General features: G+C 33.8%; 1 protein-coding gene across 2 annotated transcripts; it reads left to right on the top strand.

Annotated features, from left to right (window-relative positions):
* Window positions 1–6167: 6167 nt before the first annotated feature.
* alpha-Man-Ib (alpha-Mannosidase class I b) lies at window positions 6168–22914 on the top strand. Of its 2 annotated transcripts, none has more exons than XM_073960685.1 (7): window positions 6168–6621; window positions 6708–6962; window positions 9183–9723; window positions 9793–9941; window positions 19365–19556; window positions 19615–19802; window positions 19868–22914. In XM_073960685.1, the coding sequence occupies exons 1-7, from the start codon at window positions 6520–6522 to the stop codon at window positions 20514–20516; spliced, it is 2076 nt and encodes a 691-aa protein (XP_073816786.1). In that variant the 5' UTR covers window positions 6168–6519; the 3' UTR covers window positions 20517–22914. The 2 variants fall into 2 exon arrangements, with proteins under 2 accessions (XP_073816786.1, XP_073816787.1); XM_073960686.1 differs by having other exon boundaries at window positions 6178–6621; window positions 9186–9723.
* The last annotated feature ends 1226 nt before the right edge of the window (window positions 22915–24140 follow it).

The raw sequence follows: 24140 nt of genomic DNA, 5'->3' as shown, positions 1-24140 counted from the left end.
GCGCCGATTAACACCTTCTTCTGTTTTCTGTCATACAATTTTGGCCTAGTAGAAACAAGCAGCAAGTATTTTCATTGGCATCTTATATGATAGCTGATACGTTGATTTTGACATTTATGCAATTTCCGTCATTTTTCCGTTCCCTATTTTTTAAGAAATTTGTATAATGGGTACTTTACACGATATGTTTTTTACATATGAGTTGTCACTTTGCATATACATTTTGTATGGAAGAAGTGACAACTCATATGGAAAAAACATATCGTGTAAAGTACCCATAAGGAAGCAATTTTTGACTATTCGTTCTTTTTTCTAACACTACCATTAAACAAGTACGGGAACACAATAAAAAATAGCATTGTAACAAAGTAATTTAATAATATTGATACTAAAATTTTTTGTTGCAGCAATTGACCATCTACCTTGTTTATTGTAATACGTGAATAGTGTTGCAACTTTTGGTACTTTTTTAGGCAAAAACAGGGTTGTATATCATGTGTACTGTGATTTCGATCTTGATTTCGCTGAAATCACGAAATGAGATGATTTCATTTTTGTATGGGAAATAATGATAAATTTAGCTTGATTCCGCGCGAAATCACGAAACGCTTTCGAAATCACGAAACGACGACAAATGTAAACTAAGCATTACTTTACTTCTTGTTTAGAGTGTAAGACGGATTTTAAACTTATTTATTATTTAGTAACAAAATGTTAATGGATGCATATTAACCAACTTATGGGCAACTAGCAAACCACAAAAACCAGCTCCAACTTCAGACAAAGAAACATTTGCTGAGTTTTTGTTTTGAGAGAGTAGTAATGAGGGAAATGAGGGAGCAAATATGTATCTCTCTAAAATATCTAAAAAAGTACGCTTGTATACAATGACTTCAAAAACGCAACACTGAATATGAAAATTACGAATGACAAACAAAACTTACAATGCGTTTTTGAGCAGTCACCTATCGTCTGAAAACGCTCATAGACAATTTCTTGTGAAATATTTCTTTGTCTGACTTCCGAGTAACAAAATTAAACAATGTGAACGGCAAGAATAAAAAATGAACTAAGTCGAAGGTCATGCTAAGTTTACATTTACGAAATCCAAATCTCATCTTGATTTCATTTGACGTTTAACCTATGGATTTGACAGTTGAAATCGAGTGGATTTCGTAAATGTAAACCAAGCATCACACTAGAGTACAAGGGTTCCTAGGTCGAGTTTTACAGTAGAGTGATATCATAAAGTTGCTGTAGTGGGGAACTCAATCTATAAATACCTAAAAGTTTCAATGAAACCACTCTGGTGTGACCTTCGACTAAGGAAACAAGAACAGAATGAACAAAAACTTGTTCCGGTAGTCACTTCCACTGAATAGTCTATTTGAACGGAACAACTCCAGTTTAGTAAAAACTCTCCGTTTTTTTGAAATTTTTTCCCGAGGTAGATATTGTTGCGCTGATCATGGGAATGTATAATTTTCTTGGGGGACGGATCCGGTCACCCGGTTATTGGACCCGAAAGTCCGGGTACAAAACCCGGTTTAGACCCGGCTCTACTAAACCGATTACTACAAAATGGGTATCATTGGAAAGCTTTTGGAAATACCTATCCAGGTGATATAACCCAAAAACTGATTTTTGGACCCGGATTTTTCCATAAAACCCTCAAAAAGTCCGTGATCAGCGCAACAATATCTACATCTAGAAAAAATTTCACAAAAATCGGAGAGTTTTTACTAAACTACACCTTTTTCACATGTAATTCGAAACATTCCATTTGTAATTCGTAACATTTCATTTGTAATTCGATTATTCTATTTGTAATTCGTAACATTTTATTTGTAATTCGAGAATTCCATTTGTAATTCGAATTATTCCATTTGTAATTCGAATTATTCCATTTGTATTTCGAATTATTCTATTTGTAATTCGAATTATTCCATTTGTAATTCGAATTATTCCATTTGAAATTCGAATTATTCCATTTGTAATTCGAATTATTTCATTTGAAATTCGAATTATTCTATTTGTAATTCGAATAATTCTATTTGTAATTTGAATTATTTTATTTGTAATTCGAATTATTCCATTTGTAATTCGAATTATTTCAATTGAAATTCGAATTATTTCAATTGAAATTACAATTAGAATAATTCGAATTACAAATGGAATAATTCGAATCTCAAATGGAATAATTCGAATTACAAATAAAACAATTCGAATTACAAATAAAATAATACGAATTACAAATAGAATAATTCGAATTACAAATAGAATAATTCGAATTTCAAATGGAATAATTCGAATTACAATTGGAATAATTCGAATTTCAAATGGAATAATTCGAATTACAAATGGAATAATTCGAATTACAAATGGAATAATTCGAATAACAAATAGAATAATTCGAATTACAATTGAAATGTTTCGAATTACAAATGGAATTCTCGAATTACAAATAAAATGTTACGAATTACAAATGGAATTCTCGAATTACAACTAAAATGGTTCGAATTACATCTGAAAAAGGTGTAGAGTTAAGCCAAATTTAATATTTAAAATCGTTATTCGTTATCGTTATACAGCCCTAGAAATAATTATATGGTACAAACATAAAGATGTCCAAATTTTCCTTAAAAATGTACATAACCGGGATTTTTATAATTTATGTTTTTAGTGTATAAGGTACTTATTCTAACCTATAACTGTTTATCTTGTGGCATTTACACATATACCGTTATTTTAATAACAATATTCTTTTAAAGACTTTTCTTGAGAAATATTTATATGGTACAATGTAAAAGCTTTGTGTTCTTATTTAAATACAAAAAGATTAAGTACAGATATGGACATAACATTAATTTTGAATTATGTGCAACGCAGTTGCATGAACTTTAAGTACAATCAGAATAGGCTGTATATCATTCCGTCTCTTAATATGACCCTGGAAACAAGATGACAATTGCATATTGGCATATAGGCCGAAATTTTGTTAAACTGCAAGGTTAGAACAATATTTTTGTACATTTTCACAAACTTTTCAATTGAAACTAAATAACAGAGATGAATATTTTCAATATCAATTGTGTAATAAATCCAAATAAATAGTTTAAAATCTGTCCGACGGCTATAATTTGGGTCAGGACCAAATAAGTGACCTACAAAAGGTTACGTAATCAAACAATATGCAGATTTTTCAACTTTAAATTATAGATAACTAACGGAAGATTTAAAAAAATTAAAAAATTGGAAGTTTTCGTACTGTTATGCTTAGTTTACATTTGGCGTCGTTTCGTGATTTCGAGGGCGTTTCGTGATTTCGCGCGAAATCAAGCAAAATTTATCATGATTTCGCATACAAAAATGAAATCCTCTCATTTCGTGATTTCAGCGAAATCAACATCGAAATCACAGTACACATGATATACAACCCTGCTTTTGCCTAAAAAAGTACCAAAAGTTGCAACACTTTTCACGTATCACAATAAACAAGGTAGATGGTCAATTGCTGCAACAAAAAATTTTAGTATCAAAATTTGTAAACAATGTGAAAAAATATTAAATTACTTTGTTACAATGATATTTTTTATTGTGTTCCCGTACTTTTTAATGGTAATGTTAGAAAAAAGTGCGAATTGTCAAAACTTGCTTTCCCATACAAATTTCATAAAAAATAAGGGAACGGAAAAATGACGGAAATTGCAAAAACTCCAGCATAAATATCAAAATCGGCTATAATATTAGATGCCAATGAACATGCTTGCTGCTAGTTTTCTACTAGGCCAAAATTGTATGGCAGAAAACAGAAGAAGAGGGTGTTATTCGGCGCTATTTTTGTTTAAAGAGAAGTGCAAGTCTTGCTAGATTTCGGAGTATGGGAACGCATTTTTAGCACTAAACGGGAAAACTACTGCAAGTACTAATTTTGTGCAGGTTCTGAGCACAATTTTTATCTATCGAATGGCCTGTTCCCGTACTTTATAAAGTGGTAAAAGTTGTAACAGTCGTAAACGATTTTCATATACATTTTGCGTAAGGGAACGAAAATGTGTAAAAGCGGTAAAAATTGTAAAAACTTTTTAGTTCTGGAACAGAGCTAAAATTTATTATAACGACGTCTCAACAATAAAATCATTTTTTGATATTTTCATTTGTTAGTACTATACGCAATTAATACGATATATAGGTCATTTTACGATAATTTTCAATATAAAGTTTTAATGTTCTATATTGTCGTATATTTTTGATGCTTAATTCAATTTACAACAACTTGTTTTGAAAATTCATGTTCGATCAGCTGCGCATATGCATCCACCTTGATCATTGTGATATGTTTGAAATCAACAAAAAAATAAGTGTAAACACCGGGGTGTATTTCAGGATTTCGTGAAATCCAGTGGATTTTGGAGCGCAAGTATAAACTTGGCATTAGAAAGGCCAAATTTAACACCAAACTTGTACTTTATTGTGCCGAAGCATGATAAAACACATGCACCTGTTAGACAGACACATATGCACAATATAACGGTGTAATATCAGTTAAAGTGACAAAAAACGAGAAATTTAGATCATATATACCCGTTTCGAGAACATACAATAGGCCACTATATCGAAAAACTGAGTAGGCAACTGTAATGTTTTGCTCATTGGTGTTTTCAGGGAATTCTGCTATTATATTAGTATTTGACATTACTATAACTTGCCGTTTTTAATTTTTATTTTATCGTTTGTTTATTTTCTACAATTAAAAGTTGTAAAAAGAGTGCGCTGTTTGATTACATAACGTTTTGTTGGTCACTAATTTGATCCAGACCCAAATTGTAGTCGTCAGGAAATTCACAAACACCTTATGGGGGATGAGTTTCACCATTTATATTGAAAGTATTTGGTTCTATTTGATAGATCTGATTAAAAATTTTAAGAAAAGTAAAAAAATCGTGGTATATATTTTATATTGCATGATTTCTGTTCATAACACAGTTTCCATGATCTTATTGTTTTCCAGGGCTGCAGCCAGGGACAGAACCCAATGCGAACCATTCCAATTGTTCTCAACATGGATGTTTCTTTATTGCACCTAATCCTATGGTCTGTTCCTTTACTATTGAAAATAGTAAAACCGGCAAAAATAGCAAAATTTGTAAACTGTCCCCATATATGTTGTATGGTGCCTGAAGTAAAGGAACGCGTTTCGAGTAAAAAGTTGTAAAACTTGAAGATTCTTGCACGTAAAGGAACAGAGCTCTAAATACATTTTATGTCAATAATTTTGTTCAGGTCCTTTGTAGTGAAATGAAATCTTTAAATTTTTTCCTTGTACCATATAATTATTTCCAAAGAAAAATTAATTTGAGTAATATTACGGATATGTATATAAGGCACACAAGGTCGGCAGTCATAGGTATGAACAAGCACACTAACCACTACTAACGTAAATTAATAACATCTGGATAATAGTCCTTAAATATAAGTTTAAAGATAATCATGGATGTACCATATAAATATTTCTAGGGCTGTATATAATTCGAATTACAAATGGAATAATTCGAATTTCAAATGGAATAATTCGAATTACAAATAAAACAATTCGAATTACAAATAAAATAATACGAATTACAAATAGAATAATTCGAATTACAAATAGAATAATTCGAATTTCAAATGGAATAATTCGAATTACAATTGGAATAATTCGAATTTCAAATGGAATAATTCGAATTACAAATGGAATAATTCGAATTACAAATGGAATAATTCGAATAACAAATAGAATAATTCGAATTACAATTGAAATGTTTCGAATTACAAATGGAATTCTCGAATTACAAATAAAACGTTACGAATTACAAATGGAATTCTCGAATTACAACTAAAATGGTTCGAATTACATCTGAAAAAGGTGTAGAGTTAAGCCAAATTTAATATTTAAAATCGTTATTCGTTATCGTTAATCGATAATATACTGATCATATGTTTTTGAATTTATAATCAATTTATAGAGGACTATAACAGTCCTCTTTTCGACATATAGAACACTAGAACACTAATACTAATCTGCGTTTTTGTTTTGATTATGGTCTTTTATCGTCCTTCCTTACTACCCCCCTTTATTCGTTTCAGAGATGCCATACCGAGTAATTTTCTTCTTACTATCCCCCCTTATTCGTTTTTGTGATGCCATATCACCATGTAAATGAATGAAAAGGAAAAAGCTGAAAAATCTTCGAAAAATGAACATAATAGTTTTCATAGTTTTAATGGAAAAAGCTAAATAAAGTAAAAAATAGTTGTAATTTCCAAACACTGGAGTGTGTTAGATTTGTATAGTATAACGAAATTAAAAGTGAAACCCGCTTTTTATAGGGCATTGAGAAAGAACAAAATCCAAAATCACATCACCACAACAAACACAACAAATCAATGAATCTGAAAATAGTTTGGTTTCGCTGGGTATAATTACAAATCAACCTTCATCACTGTAAACACTAGAGTGTTTACCCTATTTGCCAAAAAATGTCTGAAAAATCGGATCACATAACTTTAACACTTAATGAGTCGTCCTCTTCAACATCATCAACTACCCTCTTCGGAAGTCGCAACAAAAGTCTCCGGCGTGTAAGTTTAGACATGATGTTTATGTGTGTGCACCTAATTAAACCCTTTTTATTAAAATTTCCCCCTAATCTATGTTTTTTCTGTAGTCATGGAATCAATTGCCACGATGTCAACGAAATCTTATCATTTTAATTGTTGCGGCCGTGTGCATAAGCTTTGTGTTCCTACTGCCATCCGATCTAGTAACAAAGAGCGCTGTTAATTTGGAAGGTCTACCATTCTCGGGTCATGCTGCTGTTAGACGTAATAGTTTGGGAGAAGGTCACAATGACGATAATAATGCTAAAGTGATTTCCTCCCAAGGCAATTCAGCCGATTTAATGCACGGTTCTGCGTTAGAGGTAAGTAAAAATAAATACTATTTACCACTACACGTTGCAGTGCATATTCGTTATCTTTTGGCACGCTTTTGAGGTACGGTTATTGACTTCAATAAATAATCAATAGCTGCCGTGACATTAGTACAATCGTTGTTAAGTACAGCAATTATGTTAGAATTAATAGTTAAAGATAAAGAGTGAGTGATTTGTTGACACTAAGATTTTATGAGGGGCTTGTTTTATTAGATGATAAGAATGATACTAGCTTATTGTGGTAGGGAAGTTATTAACACGTTTACTAATAGAAAACATTCACAGGCATATTATGGCTAAGGAAGTCACTTATTTAGCGACACATCACACCTAGGACAAAGAAGTCTATATTTATGTGAAGATCTATTAGCAGAACATCAAAATTATCACTTTAGGAACTGGCAGATGTTCTTTGAAAATAAAAGGCCGTTGATAGTTGTCATTAAAATAGACAGTAATTTGGCTGCGGAATTGGTTGAGACTTCTGAATTCATATATGCATTAATAATGGCGAGAACAAAAACGATTTTAATATCGATCCTAAAATCCAATAATCAAAAAGTTTTGCTTCCATAGTAAAATATCCGAAAAGGGACTCCAGGTGATAAACTTCTAGCGGGAGCAAGTAAGAATGAATCAGTTGGCTTTGCCGAAATTTAAATAACTGGGTTTTTGGAATATTCGGGCCATTATCAAGGGAAGTATGTATGGAGAATGTGGCCAAAAATATTTCCAGTGCAACTATCAAGCTAAAACGCTGTTTACAGCTTTGTGCTGCTGCGATGGTTGTTTTAAGAAACCAGGAGAGTAGTAGTCTCCCCTCTGGAGGGGTTTTTTTCTTTTAATACAAAATGTCAGGAACTAATATTGATTATCTTAAGATGCAAAAATAGGCATTATGAAAAAATGCAATCTCCAAAGCAACATAAAAAGCAATATACCAACATTTTTGTCTAAAAAATTATTAAAATTTTCAATATTGATCGTATAGCGTTCTTCCCGGAAGACTTGTACAACCCACGTAAGTCATATTTGTAAAGGACTCTTGACCTTTGCATTGATGCCAATTATATACTCCAGTAGATCTGTGGCAGAAAAACAGACATTCAAACATATAAATGCTGTTAAAACAACCACGTCAGAGAAGGTGCTTGATCTTTCAGTTTCTTCTTCGTCTTAACAGATCCTGCAGTATATTCAATTTTGTTGTCTTTCCACTTGCTTATCAAAGATCTTATACGACCCCCGCATCAATACTGATCTTGGCTTGCAAAGTGAGAGTAGGTTAACAGTTCTACGTCCTGAGATTACTGAATATATTGTCTTCCTTAACCTACATCCAGATCCGTCCTGCCAGATTATTGCGTTTTTTTAATAGAACTTTGGTTAGTCGAGGAAGAAGCAGAGCGGAGGCTTGACATAGTCCTTCACATGTAGATCGAAAGACTGAGAACCCTATTAACAATATCATTGCCCTCAGTGCTCGGGTACCCAAAAAAAATTTAACAACCCTACTAAGAGATTTCACAACATTTCTGCAATTTTGAACAGCTTTAGATTTAATGGCTTTAGAACAGTCTAACTATCCACATACACCCTGACTACTTTACCTGCAAAATCTGTCATTCCCACTAACGGTTCTAAAGTGCTCAACTCTGAAATTGTCGTTAAGTTTGTATGAGTGTCCTATGTTAAGCTGCTCACAATCGATAACTTCTTTCATTTTTGAACCATCGATTAACATTTTTAGGATATTCGTGATGATTACATCTGCCGTATTAAAGTCCAGAGTTGGCAAATGTAATGTTTAGTTAAAAACCGTCCAGTATTGGCGGCGGGATGTCAGGAATATTTCTTTTCTTGGTGAATAGTTCCAATTCTATTTTCATTGAATCATACCAGGCCATTATTATAGTGTGCCCAAGGAGAAAGTTTTACTAAAGCCTTAGGTCAAAAAACGTGTACAAACATTTCGCTCTTTTCAGATGACCACGTGATTGACGTTACTCATAAATTCTTACAAAAAAGATTAGTATACAATGTTACTATATATTTATTATTAGCCTCATGTATGTTTATATTGTTTTATTACGCGGCCTTCAGCTTTTCATTATCTACCCTTTTCCTTCTAAATAAATAAATACAACATGTGAATGAAATACATTCTTTTGATAAGTAATATAATGTATTTTTATATTTCATTCACAGCAGAATATTTTACCGGCACCAGCACCACAAAAACAAGAACCACAACCGCAATCAGATATTGAAAATGTTGTCAATATACCACAAACCCAAAGAGAAACACAACAGCAGCAGCAGCAAGAACAATTACACATTAAACCCATTGAAACGGCCCAACTTGCCAGTATACTTAATAATGATTTAAACAACGAGAATAATATAAATTCCAAACATTCAAATAATGCCGATGAAGATCGTACAGCAATAGAGGCTGCTTTACAAGATCCTTCAAGTTTACCAGCATCGAATGGTGTAACTATTGAAGAATTTTTAGGACGTATTGATTTAAAACATTTACCACAGAAACAACATTTTCATGGACCGAATAATGAACGACAAGAAGCTGTGGTGAATGCGTTTCGGCACTCATGGGAAGGTTATAAAAAGTATGCATGGGGTCATGATAATTTGAAACCAATGTCTCAGTCTTCATATGATTGGTTTGGTTTGGGTCTAACAATTATCGATTCATTGGATACCATGTATATCATGGGATTGGAAGATGGTAAAATTTAAATTGATTGTTTTTGTTTTGTAATGCCATTGTTGTTGTTTTGTTTTTCTATTATTTTAGAATTTATCGAAGCTCGCAATTGGGTTAGCGAAAATCTAAATTTTGATGTTAATCGTGATGTCAATTTATTTGAAGTAACTATTCGCATACTGGGAGGACTGTTGTCGGCATATCATTTGAGTGCTGATAAAGTTTTTCTTAAGAAATCGGTATGTATTTGTTGGATTTTTTTGTATTTAATGATAATTAAAAAAAGAGTTTAAGAACTACCCAATTAAATTAATTTTTATATGTATATTTGTTTCCGCAACATCCGAGTGAGAGACCTTTCCCATATCAATCAGTGCACCCTGATTCATATTAGCTCAATGATATGGAGTATGATCACAACGACTACCGTTATTAAAATTTCAACACAATCCGAGAAGCGCTCTTCAACTTGATCAATGTACAAAAGTGTTCAATTTTTTGTGGAGGAGGTCCTCCATTTTGGAACTAGATCAAATTTTAGCAGTCAAACAAATTATCCATTTCAGTTTTGTAGAGCTTTAGGGTCATTATTATGAAAATAATTTATCTGTAATTTGAATAACAAGGACTATGTTCGATAAAAACTCCTAAAACATTCTCGAACAGCCCTTAAGCTGCACTAAACGATCATTTAACATCAACTTCTTCTATAAGATTTATGTTTGGGATAAATATTACGATATGCAAAGGTTGTACCATTATCAGCCACTCTTTACGTACCCATCAGCCATTTTCGCTGGTCACCGTAGTCATTTTTTAGAACTTTGAATATTTATGTCAGGAAGCAGAGGAATGCTCAAGAAAAAAAGTATACAGCTGCGAACAGGACCACAAGCCAAAAAAAAAACGACCTTCGAACAGCTCTATACTGTGTTTAAGCAAAAATTTTGAACTTTTGTGAGGGTGGTACCCGATGTTGTTATCCGATATAGACCTACTTGGAACTTGATGTATATGTATTTGTTGAATTTTACGATGAGCAAAGTTTCGGCCACATAGGATATTCAATTCGTATGTTGTGGTCAGGGGTTCGGAGTCGCGCCATTTTTGGTCAGACTCGGACTTCAGTCCAATTTTTTATTTTCACGACTCCGACTCCAAAATAAATTCCACCACTCAAAATGTATTAAATATTAACTAATAAGTAGACATCGGATTTTAGCATGTTTTTTATTTCTTATCCGATTGGACTCAAATTTTGGATCTAGGCGTTTTGAGGGTCAATTTTTCAATATTTGGGGTCATATCAAAAATATGCAAAATATATGTAAAATATATGCAAAAAATATGCAAAATACATGCAAAAAATATGCAAAATATGCAAAAAATATGCTAAATATGCAAGTGTTTTTTTGACAAATTAAATTTAGAAAATCATCAAAAAAGCATTCTAAATTTAGTTTTTTGATGTTTAACATAGTTTTTTGCAGATTATTATGTTATTGAGACTCTCCAGATATTCCGTCACAGCAATACATCTAGACTAACAAGACTTAAATCAGTTTTCACAAGGTGAGAAAATGTCAAATAACCGAGCATTCCTATTACAACATAATTTGCCTTCTATACAAATGTAGATAGATAATGGGAAAATTTCAAAAACTCAATCAGAAATGTCAAAATCAACATGTCCAAATATGGTGATAGTCTAATCGGCCAAAATTGTCTAGCAAAAAAAGGAGCTAGAGTTAGTCATCGCTATTTTTCTTTAGATAAAAGCGCAATTTTTTCTAGTTTTTGGAAAAAGGGTTCGTTTTTTAGCGCAAAATGGGAAAAAGTACAAAAGTACATTTACGATTCCAGGTTCTGGAATATAACTATAATTAGAAGTATACGTTTTGAATATCCACCTATTAGATTTTAATATATTTTAGTCCTATATTTGTGGTCAAAAAGTTTCTTTGGAAAAATGCTCTAACTGCAGCTTTAATATTGATGACATGGTTTTAGTTTAATGCACTAAAAATACATAATTTTATATGTATATTGTAAGTATACAACCGCTTAATGCAGAATTGGGAAATGTTCACTCCTCGGCGAAAAGTAATGCATTATTTTTAGATTCACTTTTGCCAGTTTTGTTGAGATGTGTATTTATTATTGTTGTAAAATAATTTCAGCTTAATCTCGGGTTTTGTTGTTTTCAAATTTTTAAAAACAACAAGTTTTATTTAAGTTGGATATAGTTAAAATTGATGCGAAGAACACTAAATGATTAGTGCAAAATGACATTACTCAGAAACCACACAATAGCGTGGTAGCACCGACGTAGCCAGGGGGGGGGGGGGCCGGGCCCGATCCCATAGGATATTAGCTTATGCTACACATTTTTTTAATTTTTGAATAAAATTTTAAAATGTTTTAAATTTTTCAAGAAATATGTAAAGTATTTGGAGGAAGTATTACAGAGAATTATTTAACTACATTGGTATACTTAATGTCCAACATATTAGAAAGTATAAAGACTAATGAGCACTTTAGGCTTTTGAGAAATTTTCCGCATGTTTTTGTTAAGTTCTAAGGTGTTGTTTAAGCGTTTATTCGTAATTTTAGGCTGACTGCAAGTGTTACTGATTTCAGAACAAGATGTTTATTTGTATTTGTTGAACGTTTGTTGCATATTACGTCCAATACTTTGGCTTATAAACAACATCTAGAAAAAACATTCTTGTGATCTTTTGTTTTTGAAATTTTTGATAAGAGCAATTCAGCAATAAAAGATACAATCGTCGCTTAATTTTGTGGTTTTAAATTTTTGTATATAGTTTCTAACACGTTTTTGTAATGAACTATTTTGAACATCATAACAATTACAAATTCTTTATTATGTTTGAAATTTGCAAAAAAAACTATATCAACCATTTTTATGAAATAATTCTGTTCCACCGCAGTGTCGCCCGTTGAGATTATTTGAAACTTGTCTCTTGCTACAAATTAGTAAATGCCTATTGTACAAAAAAAAAAAAGATTTTGCTTTCGTATTTTTATGTTTTGTTCGACCTTTCGAATGATAATAAAATCAAGATTATTGAGGTTAAAGTTTATATTTTATTAATTGCATATTATTTCCAATATTTCGAAATTACATTGAATTTCAGCTTCAGGGATTTTTCTGTCGATTATTCATTAAAAAAACTGGTCGGAAACAGATTCTTCTTCGTCAAAATGTCAACAAGTATCAGTCGGCTTTGCGGACAGGAATATACCCTGAGCCTGTGTGAACTGAAACTTTCATCTATGGACAGATCGAACAACGGCTACACAACCAAAATCCCTTAACCCAAAGCTATGTATTAAGAGATTTTCAGAATTGTGTAGCCATTTGCGGACGTATGAACTTGCCAACAAAATATGGATTTTATCATTGATCACAAGTGTTGCGGAGAAGGTACCTGAAGAAATGAACCGGACCAACATAGTTTTTTTTGGAAAATAACAGAAGGAGTAGACCGAAAATCACCATCTTCGAACTTTATATAAGGCTTGCAGAAATATCGCGATAAACAAAGTTTGGACCAACGAAGTATACGGTTCAAAAGTTGTCGTGCGCACCAACCACTACACATGATTGCCGTAGGTGTTATTTACAGCTTTCGGGCCATTTTCTCTAAAAGTATGGATTTGCCCCTGAAAAAACTTGTACTGTAGTAATAGGGGACCCGAGAATGCTTGTTGCAAAAAAGCAAAGCGTTTCCCGTTTATTTATTTCATATTTTTACTTATAACTAAATTATTAGCATAAAGAAAGTGAAACCATATATACTAATCATCCAGAGAGGTCTTAAACTGCACTTCTCTGAAAAATTTAGAAATACTCTTTGGAAGGATATCGAAAGAGTGGATCGATATTGTCCATATTCGAAGTTGATCGAAATTTGGACAAAATATCACGAAGGCCAAATTTTGGACAGAATCGGTTGATCTGTTCGAGAATTATCGTGTTCTCCAGGCAGCCACCCACCCAGATGGACGAACATAGCTAAGCGGACTCCAAATTTTCTGAAACACATTTCTTCCAAACACTCTTTGCTCTTAAAACCATTATTTCGATGAGGCACATTTTGACTAAAGGCTGAGAGTATAAAAAATGTAGATTGTGAAAAATTGTGTTTATGTATAGACCTCGGATTGGCGCCAGAATTTCATTTTAAAAGAATTCAAGACTGGTTGCCAGAGTTTTCCTAGTTCCTGATCAACTTATGAGAAGATACACGATAGGAAACCAGAATTTCTATAAGAGAAGTCTGATTGTCCCGCGATTGGGTGCTAGAATTTCATTATGGGTAGACTCACTATTGCTCAGCGTTAGTTCTCTATCAAGAAAACCACTATCAGCATTTAGAAATGTTTTGCGATAAGATCTACGATTGGGCACCAAAATATACTTAGGAAAAAAATACAATTGAATTTCCGAAATTGGCCATATTCTGACACGCCAGCGTGATAAAAGACAAAAAAAGAAGACACGTGTCCCGGCGTTTTTCCCTTTATTTATATAACTCCTAAATATACCAGTAAATATAAAAAATACTACTGGATAATGCCATGATATCTGAACGTTCCCTCTGCATAAATCAATTAGTACCATTTTCCTTCCATAAATTGCTCAATAGAATTGGAGTGGAAAATTGAAACCGTGATTTGAACATTCCATGTAAACAACAACATTAAATGTTAAGATATTTGTAAGGTTTTCCGATTGTATACTCCTTCTTTTGGTCTTACCAAAGTGATAACATTTACTGTAGTTGTGAGTAATTTGATAAATGATACACCCAAAAAATATTTGCGATTATTAATATATCCATTGTTTTGAACATATATTAACTCTGATATATTGTCAAAAAACAAGGGACATTGGCCAAGAAGTCTTACGTCATTTTAATTAAAATATAGTAATGAACATTATTTCAGTAATATAAGTCTAAAATAAGGTTTACGTCTTTGCTAAATAAGAAATTTTCGCTAACATGAACTTTCAAAATGTTGGTCAGGTGGGCCCCCCCGAAATGAAATCCTGTCTACGTCCCTGCGTGGTAGTGGTAAAATAAGTCAAACCCTTGGAATTATCTTTAACATGGCAAAACCACTCACATATTTCTGCCAGAAAAGCATTTGGAATGCTAAAAAATATAGTTCATTCATTTATGGTACAGGAAAAGAATTTTGATAACACAGTCGAAAAGTCATAACCCTTTTGTATATACAACTAATTAACTTATACCTGACCGTGTACTCGATAATTTGAACTAATTATTACAAATGTTTCGAATTTGGACAGTTGTTTAATGGAGGAGTTGCTGTAAAAATTGTTTCAGAAACATTTAGAAAAAATTATCGAGTACAAGGATATAACACCTTTTAATTTTCAAAAAAAATGAAATTTCACACTTGTCCGTGTTTTGCTTACATCCTGATGTATACTTTAAAAACGTCATATTTCTAGCTCTACTTTCACAATCTGATTGGCGTTTTCTGTAATTTGGGAAATTGAGTCTTTTTGCATGGTAAATTGGTAAAAAGTAAGGAAAGGAACAAATACGGGCAATGCCAATAAAAATGTCCGGATTGTCGTATAGAAAAATCTCATTATTTTTAACACTTAGAGCACGTAGAGTATTATATAACTACCACGAGTTATTTAATCATAGAAAATAATTTATTTTCTTTACTATTCGTTAATCCCTGTGGTGTAGGGATTATCGAGATTATACTGTATATATGGGTGCAATATCCAAATCTGAATCGATTCTTACCAAAATAAACAGGGATGGCCCTAGGGCCAAAAAATCTCCAATTTTTATGTGAATTGGTCTATAAATGTGACCTGTACTTTGTTTTCAAAAAGACCTGACCAGATGGATAAGTGCGAATCTATGCAGATCATCAAAAGGAACTGTGGGTCTATTTCGTTTCCTTTTGCATGTTGCAAACTCATTCACTAAGACAAAATACCCTTAGGGTATTAAAATATAGTTATCAGTGCAATCACGAATAAAAATTCTGTGCATAATTTGTTTCCTTTCCCAAATTTCACATTTTTTTCTATATTTATAGCCAAAAAGGGAATATTTTTGTCGATTCGACTAGAATATGCCATCATGAAGCGAATCTAGTAGCTTTCAACTTTTAACAAATATTGATTTTAAAAGAGTTTCACTTTCTAAAATTATTTTCCGTGCGGAAAATTCGGACGGAAATATTCATGATTGCCCTGTATATGTTTTTATATGTTATATGTTTTTAGTAAAATATGAAAGATTTTATGTAATATTCAATATTGTCTTAGTCTTAATTTCTAGCTCATTTGTTATTCTGTCACACAATTTGGCCGAGCAGAAACTATCAACATATTTGGATACGTTCATTTTGACATTTCTGATTGAGTTTTTGAACAAATTTGTATTAGAAAGCAACTTATGTTGTAATAAGAAGGCTGGGTTATAGGAAATTTTCTAAGTCTTTTAGTCCAGATTTATTGCTGTGGCGGAATAATAATTAATAACATAATAATCTGTTAAGAAATCGACGTTTAACGACAATAAACTTAATTTAGGACACTTTTTGATGACTTTCCAAATTTAATTTGACGATTTTCGTCAAAAAAATTAGTTGCATATTTTGCATATTTTTTGCATATTTTGCATATTTTGTGCATATGCAAAATATGCAAAAAAAATAAAAAAAATATGAGCCTGTCATTGCATTCAGTTTTCTTCAAAACGAATTTTGGTCCAATCAGAATTTTCGTATCTTTATTAATAAAAAATATGCAAATATGCAAAATCCGAAGTCTACTAATAAGCTAGGTTAACCTCGCAGTTATCTACCCAGTGATAACACAAAATCCAAAATATAGTAATTCCAGTGTGAAACCTTCAAGATACGTTACATCGGGAGGTATACCAAAAAATGGGCCTATATTGTTCGTTTTATTAGCGGAGGTTTCCTATCCATTGGGAATTCCGAATGTATCATGTAGCAAAGTCCTTTGAAATCACTAAAATACCAAATTACCTTAATTGCTGTCCTATAACACTGTTTTCAATTTGAGTGATGGAAAATTAACCTTAGAATATGCGTGATAGAAGACCAAGAAAGTTGACATGTGTGCCGGCGTACTTCACTTCTTCGACTGATCTAGAATCGATATCCAGCAAAATTTTCTAGACTCTGATTCCGAAACCCTGGTTGTGGTGCTCGTAAATTATTTTATATGGTGCCGACCGTCAGCGGTCATTATCTCAGGAAGTATGGACTTGCCTTCGAGGATGACCTGACGCAAACACATCAGCAGACCACCCGATTTCATCACCTCTGAACGCAGCACTTTCGTCAATCATGGGAAAGCTGATTGGCCGATTTTCAGAGAGTTCACCAATCACCGCTTCAGAGAATTGCCCAATCCTTCTGATGTTCGGGTAGCGGAAAGGACGTTCCGAGCCATCATCAATGCTGCATCTGCTCGACATATACCTGCTGGTCGAATACCCGAAGTAAGACCAAATTTCCCAGCAGAGGCGACGGGATTAGCAAATGAGCGTGATAAGCTTCGTCGAACCAACCCCGGCGACCCCAGAGTCAGGGAGCTGACACTGGAAGTTAACAGGCTGGTCGGCGAACATAAGCGGAACAAGTGGTTAAATCATCTGAAGAGTTGCAACATTGGAGCCGGTATAAGTAAATTGTGGGCAACGGTTAAGTCACTCTCGAACCCCGGAAGGAGGGATGACAGGACCTCAGTCACGTTTGGCGACGTTACGTTGACTGACCCGAAGAGGTGTGCAAGTTACTTCAATCGACAGTTTGTCGAGCACCCCGAGAGTGACAGGGCGAAGAGAAAAGTGTTAAGTCGCATTAGATCTCTTCCTGCCGAGGATTAACCACCACAATGGACGATGTTGCGAATGCCATCAGGAACGCTAAATCATCCAAAGCGTTGGGCCCTGACGGAATTTCCATGGTAATATTGAAACAGCTGGATGAGCCGGAGTGTCTCACTAAAGTTCTCAACCTGTCGCTAGCCACCCTTATTGTTTCCGAAATCTGGAAAATGGGCAGGGTGGTCCCGCTACTGAAGCCAGGCAAGGATGCCAGCAAAGGTGAATCGTACAGGCCGATTTCGCTATTGTCACCTGCGGCGAAGACCCTTGAGGCCTTAGTCCTCCCCAGCATTTGAAATAGCTATCAAGTTGCCGATCATCAGCTTGGATTCCGTAAGCAGCACAGCACGACAACAGCACTGCAGGAGCGGCCGTGTGATAGAACAGTGATGGTGGCGCTTGACTTATCAGGAACAAGAAATCCAAGCCCCGTGGAGTGAAACAGGGAGTTTCCGAAGGAGGGGTGATATCTCCGGAACTTTTAAACCTCTACCTTTCCTGTATTCCGCCCCCTCTAGACGGCATTGAGATCGTAACGTATGCGGATGATTGTACGATCCTGGCGTCAGGTACCTACCCTGATGACATCTGTGAGAGACTGAACTCCTATTTAACCGACATTACCACCTTTTCCACGCGAAGAATATGCAGATATCCGCCACTAAATCGACGGCCATTCTGTTCACCACATCGACGGCGCAGTATAGAAGATAGTAGAATATCAGGGTCGATGGTAGCAGAATTCCGACCACAAACTGCCCCTAAATTCTAGGGGTCACATTCGACACCACTTTCACGTCGTCCTCGCATGCCACAGCTATCTGCGATAAACTGAAATGTAGGAACAAGGTCCTCAAGTCCCTAGCCGGCAGCACTTGGGGTGCAGATAAGGAAACCTTGTTGGCCACGTATAAAGCAAAAGGTCGGCCTGTGGTAAGCTATTCGGCGCCAGTTTGGTCCCCGAATTTATGTGACACGCAGTGGGATAAGATTCAAACTTGTCAGAACGCTGCCCTGAGGACAGCAACAGGGTGCCTCCCCAAATCTACAGTGGACCATATACATGAGGAGGCAAAGATTCTTCCAGCACGACAACATAACGAGATGCTATCGTTGCAGTACTTGCTCGGGTGTTACCGTGAGAGCCATCCCAATCAGCATCTGCTGGCCACCGATACACCCAGGCATATCAAGAAGGATATTCATGCTCTAGAAACGGTCCAACAGTATAGGGGAGAACCTCTAGATCAACAGGCATATCAGGCAGGTTTGAAGAGCATTCACACGGACACAGTTGCTAAGACCGTAAGCAATTATTGTGTGAATGCAGTCATCGGAGTACATCCTCCATCTATCGCAGCTGAAGAGCGTCAGCTGCCACGACAAACCAGACAAACCATCAATCCCACGGCAGCGGGTTCTTTCTGTCCACTCAGTTCAGTGAACCTGTGGTTACATCCCATCGAAGTAGCCACCTTCCTGGAACTGGAGATAGACCCAGAGCCAGATTGAACAGGACAACGAACATACAAACATAACAACCTGACACAAAAAAAAATCAAAACGATTCAAGATATGTAATTTAAATGATCTTTTTTGAAAACCGATATGGCCCATCTCTTTGCGGATGTTGACTTCAATCATCCCCTATGTCATCCATCACAAAAAAATTAATCATGATTAAGAACGTTTCCTCATGATTAATATTTTTCTTTGCAGATTGAATTAGGTAATCGTTTATTGCCTTGTTTCCTATCACCATCTGGAATACCGTACTCAGATGTTAATTTGGCAGCCTTATCAGCCCACGCACCTAAATGGTCTCCCGATAGTTCGACTAGTGAAGTTACCACAATTCAATTGGAGTTTAGAGATCTTAGTCGTCTAACAAATGTGTCTCTCTATGAAAGTGTAAGTAACTAAAGTGGGAAACTTGATATGATTTTAGAACAACTTTTTTAAATTAAAGGTTGCCCATCGAGTCAATGAAAAGGTACATGCCCTGGAAAAGAATAATGGTTTGGTACCGATATTTATAAATGCTAATACTGGAACATTTAGAAATTATGCCACCATATCATTGGGAGCCAGAGGTGATTCATACTATGAATATTTGATCAAACAATGGATACAGACGGGTCACAAAGGAAACGATTTGTAAGACTTACTTTTAAGATGAAAGCACAGACATTGTAATTAATTGTTGGTATTTTTTGTTTCAGCTTGGTATCCGATTATATACAAGCCATAGATGGTGTATTTTCACAATTACTAAAACGAACGCCCAAAGAAAATCACGTATATATAGGAGAATTAATAAATGGCAAAGAATTTAAACCAAAAATGGATCACCTAACTTGTTATCTTCCGGGAACTTTATTGTTGGGCCATCATTATGGCATGCCCGATGCTCATCTGCTCTTGGCTAAAGATCTATTGGAAACTTGCTATCAAACCTATATGAAACAACCCACACAATTAGCTCCGGAAATTTCATATTTTGCCTTGACCGAAGCTGAAGAACTTGATATTTATGTTAAGCCAAATGATGCTCACAATCTTCTTAGGCCAGAATTTGTTGAAAGTCTCTATTATTTCTATGCCCTAACCGGAAATCGTACCTACCAAGATATGGGTTGGACTATTTTCCAAGCCTTTGAGAAACATGCCAAAGTGGCCCATGGCTATTCATCGATTGGTAACGTGAAGAATATATTTAATACGCGGCTGCGTGATATGATGGAAAGTTTTTGGTTGGGCGAAACCTTGAAGTATTTCTATTTACTATTTAGTAATAATCCCAAAGAAATAGATTTAGAGAAATGGGTATTTAATACGGAGGCTCATCCCCTGCCCATACGAGATAATTAATTTAAATATAACGTAAAAGAAAAACAACAAAATCAACTAACAACACCTAGCAAGTATATCAAGTCTGAATTTTATTGAATTTGTAAATACTATACCACAATCAGTTTAAGTTTAAATTATTATTTTAATTTTAGTACGTATCATCTTTATTTTTTTACCTAAGATGTGTTGTACTAAATAAGTGCTGTGCATAAAAAAACAAAAGGTAATGAACTATAATTTAGATCCTCATTACAAGTAAACATAATATAATAACTACAGTGGTGTGAAAAATAATAAGGACACTTCAATCCATAACCAAGATTACATAGAAAACTGACTAAAAAAGTGAAAATTACATCAGTTTATAAAATTTATTGTTTTCTTAAAATGTTAAGAAAAGTATTATAAAAATATTTTGATTGCTTGTAACCATATTTTATTTATCTTTTATATTTTATGCGAATTGTCGTAGTTTGGTGTGTGAAAAATAATAAGGACACTTCATGACATCTTTTAATAAGGACCAAACTTGAAAGAAATGAATGCAGGTTTTTACTAAATAATGCTAGATAAAGTGTTTCAGTGTCATTAATACTTTGTAGACGATCCTTTGTTTTCTAAAACGGAAGTGCATCGTCTGGGCATCGAGTCGACCAAATTTTGGCACTTCTCTACTGGTATCGCGTCCTACGCAACCTGTATAAGTTGCCAAAGGTCGCCATAATTTGATGGACACTTTCCCCTGCTTGATTTTTTAACTTCATTCTACAACATTTTTCAATCGGGTTCAAATCAAGGGATTGTATGGGCCATTCTAACCACTTAACTTAATTATCCTGGAACACCTTTTTTCATTTTGCCGTCAGTTTTGGGTCATTAACCTTGCTGAAGACTCATTTGAGAGGCACACCCCCTTCAGCATACGGACGAATTATATTTTTCAAAATTTCAATGTAATCTGGAGATTTCAAAAACACTTTGAATACTGTATAGAGACCCCACAGCATAGTAAGAAAATGAGCCCCACACCATGCTGTTACCTCTGCCTTATTTAGCCGCCTACAGAGTATATTTTGGGTTATATTATTGAATTTTAGGTCTTCAACCCTGATAAACTCCTCTATCGGAACAAAAAAATATATTTGGTTTCATCAGACCAAAGAATGGTACGCAATTTTTCTTAGACCAAGCGATGTGATATCTAGCAACCACTACGTGGGAAGTGTATAATTTTTCGATTAAAATGATACTTTTCTGACACAGTGAGCTCTAATGTGGCCACCACAGAGTGTTTTAGGAGTTGTTGATGCGTCAAAATTAATATTTAAGTCGTTTTTTCTTTGTAAAGATGTGGTAAAAGTATCTTTTTTAATCATCGAATAACGCATTTATTATTACAGGTGCAATTTTTGGATTTCTGCTACGACTTTTATCTTTGAAGTTCACTTAGATGCATCCTCCACCATTGTTTTTTAAAGATTCTAAGCTTTTTCTGTAATTTTTCTGTATGAATTTCCTTCTTTATGTAAACATTTAGTGATTTCTCGAGTGGCGTGATAACAATGCGTATTTTTACCCATATTTGCAAAGAAAAACTAAAAAATACCGATAGATTTAACATTTAATGAATAGACATTAATTCATTTTAAACTTTTACTTACAGGAAAGGATCAAAAAAAATAATATCAATTTATTTTTACTAAAACGAAAAACTGTCCTTATTATTTTTCACAGCAGAAATCACGGATTTTACAATAAATATTTGTTTTGTATAAAAACTAAACAGAAAGAAAACAAAATCGTAGCGGGATTTCTTATTGCAATACATGTACATTTTCAAAAACAAATTTCCATCGCAAATTCTTCCATTTTACACATTTTAGGAGCGACCAAAAGTTGTGAATGTCACTGTCCTTATTATTTTTCACACCACTGTGTATATAATTTATTTATATCAATACCAATAATGCATGAATGGTAAAGCAACTATATATTTGTGCTCTCTATTAAACATTTTAGACGAGGCATAACTGAATCTATATATGTATGTACAATCTGTAGCGTATTTATTAGTTTAAAAATAGCACTAAACTACTTAAACGAAAATAATATGAACAGCAACGTATATTAAATACCAAATATTAAAAAATAGTTGTAATTTCTCAACAGAAAAGTTATGATATTCTTTGATTTGGAAATCTCATTTAAAATTTAATTGAATCTTAAAAAAGTACTAAGCAATATTATTTATATTTATAAATTAATATAATTTTGATAATCACTAAAAGATCACTATATCAATTGTGTTTCATTATAGGTGTATTTTGATGTGGGGTGTAAATAAGTTTTATTTGATTTTAATTAGGTTTGTGATGTATTATTTATAGAATAAATTTTTAAATTTTGAAATTTAAAATAATTGGATATATTGATTTTAATTTTATTTTGTTGGTAATTCTCTCCAGGATGCTCTTGAAGTAACTTTAAATGGAAGGTGCTTACACCTGGGAAGTTTTTGGGGATTCTGAAAGTACAATGTTCATAGATGAGAAAGAAAATCGACGGAGCGCTTTTTAAACAAATCGCGATGCAAGTCCTATCAAAATGGGACTAAAGAAAATGTTGCTATGAAAATTCTCTCTATTGTCCTTAATGATAATTTCGTAGGTTTTACCGTTATTGAGATATAGAAGTTCAAATTGGGACAATGCATTGACTGTATCGCTACCTTATAAAACAATGTCATACATGGTGCGCCTTAACTAACTTTAAGTGAAAACCCGCTTACATCTGGGAAGTTTATGCGGATTTTGAAACAGCAATGTTCATAGGTGAAAAATCCAAAAAACAAGACAAAATCGCTGGAGGGATTTTTATATAAATCGCGGTCGAAGTTCACATTTTTAGGTTTACATGATTTTGCTTGGAAACTGCAAGTCCTATCGAAATGGGACTAATAAAAATGTTGTAGCAGTGAAAATTCTCTACAAGATTGACCTGCATAATATTTTCGTAGGTTTTACTGTTTTTGAGATATAGAAGTACAGATCAATCATTTAGATTTTTTTCTTAGGTCTTCAGGATTTTGCTAGAAACCCGCAAGTCCTGTCGGAATGGGACTAAAGAAAATGTTGTATCTGTGAAAATTCTCTTTAGTATCTTTTTCCTAGGTTGTAAAATTTTTGAGATAAATAAGTTTAAGTTCGGAAATTGCAGTCATGACTCATGACACTGTTTTATAATGAGACGATACAGTCAGTCCATTGTACCAATTTGAACTTCTATAACTCAAAAACGGTAAAACCTACGAAAATTCCATAAAGGTCAATCTCGTAGAGAATGTTCATAGCTACAACAGTTTCTTTCCTATTTCGATAGGACTTGTGGTTTCCAATCAAAATCGTGAAAACCAAAACCCTTAAAAATGCCGACTTGAATAGCTATTTATTTAAAAATCGCTCCGGCGATTTTTTTGTTTTTTGATTTTTCTCATATATGTATGAACATTGTACTATCAGAATCCGCAAAAACTTCCCAGGTGTAAGAACCTTCCATTTAAAGTGGCTTCAAGAGCACCGTGCCTCTCGTTTCAGCATAATTAACCAAAAACAATATCGAAAGTGAGAATGGACATTTTTGTCG

Source organism: Musca autumnalis, unplaced genomic scaffold, assembly GCF_047663935.1.
Source record: "Musca autumnalis isolate F117 unplaced genomic scaffold, ASM4766393v1 scaffold_1, whole genome shotgun sequence".
Classification (NCBI taxonomy): domain Eukaryota; kingdom Metazoa; phylum Arthropoda; class Insecta; order Diptera; family Muscidae; genus Musca; species Musca autumnalis.
Note: the sequence above shows the minus strand (reverse complement) of the source record. Positions and strands in the feature narration are given on the sequence as shown.